General features: G+C 39.3%; 1 protein-coding gene across 3 annotated transcripts; it reads right to left on the reverse strand.

Moving 5' to 3' along the window:
- Positions 1-771: 771 nt before the first annotated feature.
- On the reverse strand, positions 772-5,239 carry LOC132103593 (transcription factor Sp8-like). Of its 3 annotated transcripts, none has more exons than XM_059508698.1 (2): positions 5,100-5,239; positions 772-2,642 (listed from the first exon to the last, which is right to left on the reverse strand). In XM_059508698.1, exon 2 carries the CDS (start codon positions 2,607-2,609, stop codon positions 1,296-1,298), a length of 1,314 nt encoding a protein of 437 aa, XP_059364681.1. In that variant the 5' UTR covers positions 2,610-2,642; positions 5,100-5,239; the 3' UTR covers positions 772-1,295. The 3 variants fall into 3 exon arrangements, with proteins under 3 accessions (XP_059364681.1, XP_059364679.1, XP_059364680.1); XM_059508696.1 differs by lacking the exon at positions 5,100-5,239 and adding an exon at positions 3,005-3,149; XM_059508697.1 differs by lacking the exon at positions 5,100-5,239 and adding an exon at positions 2,852-2,998.
- Between the last annotated feature and the right edge of the window lie 209 nt (positions 5,240-5,448).

The raw sequence follows: 5,448 nt of genomic DNA on the forward strand, positions 1-5,448 counted from the left end.
TTGATTTTATTGAGTGGCTTAAATTAGAAAGCCAATTTCTCAAATTAACGATGTGAAAAAAATAAAAATAAATGCTCACCTTTGCATGCTTACATAAATTAGAAAACGTGATTAAACACTGAATTCTGAATTTAAAATCATACAAATAATTTCAAAGTGCGTCCTATGACAGACCTCCAAAAAAATAAAGTCCAACTCGTGGAGAAATATGAGGTTTTCTTCACCAAAAAAATATAAAATAAAATAATAATAATAATAAAATAAAAAAAACGAAGAAGAAACACTCCTGTACAGTTTTGGATATTTACTAAAGTCAATATATGCAACTAAAAATAGTATTCAAATTTTGCTTCATGAACAAATACATACCCACGTTTTACATCAGTGTGGAATGACCTTCTATTCTGTTCTATTTTATTTTCAATATTTACATTCTTTTGCAGCAAAAGGAAATAAGTACATACAAACTTAGGAATTGTAGTCTGTAGTTTCGACAAAGACCAATGTGCGATATAGACTATTTTTCGGATATTAAAGAAATTGATTTGTAAATGACAAAACGAAGTCTATTCAATACTACGGCTATTTATACTTACGGAATTGGAATTTAGTAGTTTTCATGAATAAAGTGCCACAGTTTTGAGAAAAGAAGAAGAAAAAAAAAGTTAGCAGGCCACGTCACTGATGGGTAATATATATATATATATATATATATATATATATATATATATATATATATATATATATATATATATATATATATATATATATATATATATATTTCTGTTTCATAGCAACAGTAAGTAAAATAAGACTATCTGACAAATACCCATCAGAATGCACAAATCAAATTATTTCATTTTTAATATTCCCTTATTTTTTACCAAACTCATGTCACACAGAATTTGTGCAGACCAAAACAGGCTAGTAAATTACATTTTAATCGTAAATTGAATCACTTAACAACATCCAAGTGAAATGCCCACACAGTTATTCCACCAGGTGACACTTTATAATAACTTTCATTTTTAACTTAACAAATAGTATTAAGCTTAACAGAAAACTAGTTAATGTACATTCGAATAGCTAAAAAGAAACCAAACTTTGGTTTATATTGTTTCCTTTAGGATTTTCAGAATTGAATGGGCAGTAACAAGCTATCTGATAGTGTTAGATAACAACTGGAGTTATAGAAAGTTTTTATAAAGTGTTACCGATCGAGCACAACCTTTTTGTGAACCGTCAGATAAGTTTCTAGTCCATTCGAGATTCGTGTACGTGCATTTAGAATGGGATTAATCGAGGGAGTTTGCACTGCCATTCAAGCCCGTCGTCGGGACAGACTCGGAAGGTTGCAACAAGTCAGGTGAGTGGCACGAGGGGCTACCGGGCACACTGTGCTCGCTGTCGGTGTCACTCCCTCGTTTTCCTCCACTCGCCCCAGAGCCCGACCCTGACGATCCTCCGGCACTGTGCGTTTTGACGTGTTTACTGAGGTGGTCGCTCCGCATGAACCTCTTGTTACACACGGGACAAGCGAAGCGCTTCTCGCCGGTGTGCGTGCGCAAATGTCGCTGGAGCTCGTCGGAGCGCGTGAACCTCTTCCCACAAAACAACCAGTTACACACAAACGGCCTCTCTCCGGTGTGCCACCTCAAATGCGCCTTGAGGTGCGACGTTTTTCCGTACACTTTCCCACACCCGGGAATGTGACAGCTGTGTAGCCCTTTTCTGCGGAGGCTCGCGCCAGCTGGACCCAGTCTTTCCGCCTCTTGACAGTTCGGGCAGTCGCACGTCGCTCTGCCCGAGTAGCGCCGCGCTGAGGACCGCGGAGACCCGGCCAACGAGGCCGTCGGACCCCCTGTCAACATGGAACCTCCCGCTCCACCCAGGGGAGAGGGACTGGAGTCCGGGTACGAAGAGAGCACGGGTTTGAATCCGTCCATGAGATGCTGACCGGTGGTCAGGAGATGCGGGGACGCACTGGTACTGAAGGCAGAGTGGCTTAAACTCGAGTAATCTGAGTTGTATCCCCCCAAAGGAGAGTGTAAAGAAGTCTGCAGCCCACCGGAGTGAAGGGACGTCTGGAGCGCGGCTCCGTTCGGGTTCTGCACGTCAATCCAACCGGCTCCCACGTCCCACCACGCGGATGCGCCCGTGGTGCCCACATCCCCGGTGGTTATGCCAGGGTGCGAGGACTTGAACCACGATTCGTAGGGATGCGCCACGCTCATTCTCGGGTAAATGCTTTGCAAACTGTCCACGGACGTGTGCACCTTGGAAATAAACATGGGCTGGTGGCTGGGCTCTTGGGAGTTGTTGGAAACCGACGCCTGGAAAACGGAGTAGTCGTTTCCGAAATGGCAGTTGGATGAAGTACCAGAAGTTAAGGAAAAAGCACTGGATCCTGTTGAAGTGTTCGTGCCAAAAGAGTCGCTTAAACCACCACCATTCCGAGCGAAAGAGGACAAACTGGATCCCAAACTACAGCTGCTGGCTGTCGCTCGTTTCCACGGGTGGAATCCTTTTCCGAACGAAGAGGAGTTATCCGAAATAGAGGAAGGAGAAGGACTCTGACTCCCGATTTTGTTACACGTCGCAGCCAACATGGCTAAAGGAGTCGACCCCAATCTCGGCTCCTCCTGGAACAAAAGAAAAAGTTAGGAGGTAAGTAAAGATGGTAGCCTACATTTTGGAAACTGGGTGCTTTGAAGAACACCTTTAACTTGCTGCCCTTTATCGTACAACCCCAAAATACCTGAAGTATCTGGCAGTAACGAAATCTTAACCATTGAAACACAAAAACAAAAGCGAAACACAACATATAAATACCAATAAATGTTATACATACAATGTCGTAGTTGAGAAATGGAAGTCCTGCTTGTTTCTCTCGCTTAAAACATAATCAAGTGACTCTCTCCCCGGCTGACCCAAGAAATGTTAATCCCCACAGCAGGACAATAAAGGAAACTAATTAAACCAGCACGAAACTCCTTAGACTCACCCCTAGAAGTGAAGTTGCCATCACAAAAGTGCCCTCCTCAGAGGATCTTTTTATATTTATGAATCAGAGCACTGTTTTTTTTTGTTTTTGTTTTTTTTTAGAGGTGTGCAATACAATGATGTGGTCCGCCCATTCCAGCACAATTGTAGCTCCTCTCACGGCTTTGAAGTGCCGCTGTGACACGGGCGACCAATCAGGAAGAGCCGTACTTTCACGGGACAACATTCTAACTTGAGGTCATCGATAGAGCACTTCGGACAAGATCTCCACCCCTTCCAACACCCCCCTCATAATACAACTGAAGTTAAATGAGTAGGACTGGAAGTTATAAGGAAAACTTTTCTATTATTTTGTATATAGAGGTTAACGAGGTTGATGGACCCCTGATCTGTTTTTGAATTATTCTTATTCTTATTCTAACTAACGTCTGCTACAAGCTGTGATAATGCAAAAATAACAATATCATATCATTCTTATAAGTCGTTGTCATAGTCTTAAAGATTGCTTGAAAGAATTTAGATTCCCATAATTTATTTTAACAAATTATGCCGTTACAGATCAGCAAGACAAAACGAACAGGTTGCTTTCGAAAATCATTTTTCTATTCTTTAAATCTTTGACTATTGTTTCGAAAATAATCGTTTAATAAAACTTTCCTTTAGTAAATAAAAGTTTACGATATTCAACAAGCGTGCATCGCGCGTAGATTGATTTAAAATATATTAACGAAATCGATATATATATATATATATATATATATATATATATATATATATATATATATATATATATATATATATAACTCACATAACTTTATATTATAACAGACCATCTCTTTCTTTCACTCTCTCCTAACTAACACACTCACAAACATGCATAAAACAAGGCAGGACTGCATGGTGTGTTTTCCGACATTTTGTTACTATTATGTATGAATTACGAATTGGGGGCATGTGAACTTATTAACCCATGTTGGTCAGTGCAAAAAAAAAAAAACATAATAAATAAATAAATAAATAAATAAATAATAAATAAAATAATAATTTAACATAATGCATGTAAACGTCTTTACGAGGTGGGATATGTCTGTTGTGTTCTGTTAACTCTACAACAGCAATACAGTGGCGGGCAATTCATATCAGGACGATGAATGCAGAAATGCTCTCAGGATAATGATGTGGCCCTGGCTACTCTATTTACATGCGTCGTGGACTAGAGGCATACATTTCATTTGAATTTCAAATTTAATAAAGCAGGAGGTTTTTAATCATGAGAAGTTTTATTTGTTTGATATTAACATTCTTATTGACCGGCTCCGCTGACCAACTTGGTCATTATAGGACAGCAAAAAGTTAATTAAAACGACCGAAGATTATTAATCAAATCGTCTGCCTCCGCCGTGTCGCCTCTTTTATTGCGGGAAGTGATATCAGATTCATTTCTCTGTTTCTTCGATTTGCACAACAGTTCTGTTGTTTCCTTGGCAGTGCTTACCTTTTTTAGTTCAAAGAACAAGAAGCAATTCCATTCAAAATTGAGAGTGAGGAAAATATGCTACAAAAAATTAAGCAAAGCACATCGGAATAATAGGAAATAGGCTACTGTGCGCCAATTTTAAATTGCAGCTATTTATTCTGAAACAAATTCTGTAAAGTTTGTAAAGTTAGTTCTACAGAATAAATAAAATATAGCCTTCTATCAAATAATTAAGCGTACAGCCTTTGCTTCAAACATCCATCACGTCAAAATAGCATTGAACTTTTCTCTCAGATGATCTTTGGTTCGTCGTTGTGTTGAGATTATGATAACTGAATAAAACGAAAACCCATCAACGAATGATCTCTGTTCAACACTAAAACATTTTCATAACAAACAGAGAATAGAATCCCTTAAATATGCATGTCTTTACATCAGTATAGGCTATGTAAATATAACAGATAAATAAAGTGGTAAAACTTCACAGCAATAGCCTACATTTCCGTAACTCAACGTGCACGAGCAACCCTTGCCAAAATACAAATGTCATACACACGCAAACAAAATGTCCCATAAACAGCAGCATTGTTTGATTGCAACAGATGCATGATGCACATACCGTGTCTGTGTCCTCGGCTTATTGATTGACCTCGCGCGCATCTCCTCTCGCACAGCAGAAGGCAGTGGCGCTCACGCACAGTGAACGCGCAGACCCTGGAAGATAAATGTTACTTTGGGAATTGAGTTTAATTACGAATAACGGAGGAGCGGCTCGGCCACCGGTGGTGTAATCAAAACATGTGTTAATGTCCTCTGACAAGACTGTGTGATCTGCACAGGATGAGGTGGAAACGACAGCGTGTGATTTTGAAACACTACTACAGAAAACACATTTAACAATTTTATTGATTTTTAAATAAATTATTAAAACAAAATAGGCTAGAACATAGGCCTACAGGGCCAATAAT

The sequence above is a fragment of the Carassius carassius genome, chromosome 24 (genome assembly GCF_963082965.1).
Source record: "Carassius carassius chromosome 24, fCarCar2.1, whole genome shotgun sequence".
NCBI lineage: Eukaryota > Metazoa > Chordata > Actinopteri > Cypriniformes > Cyprinidae > Carassius > Carassius carassius.

Coding starts and splice junctions, on each gene's coding strand:
- LOC132103593 (XM_059508696.1), bottom strand. CDS start 3,025: ATGGCAACTTCACTTCTAGGG. Junction 2,643..3,004: donor TGGCAACTTCACTTCTAGGG/GTGAGTCTAAGG, acceptor CTTTTGTTCCAG/GAGGAGCCGAGATTGGGGTC.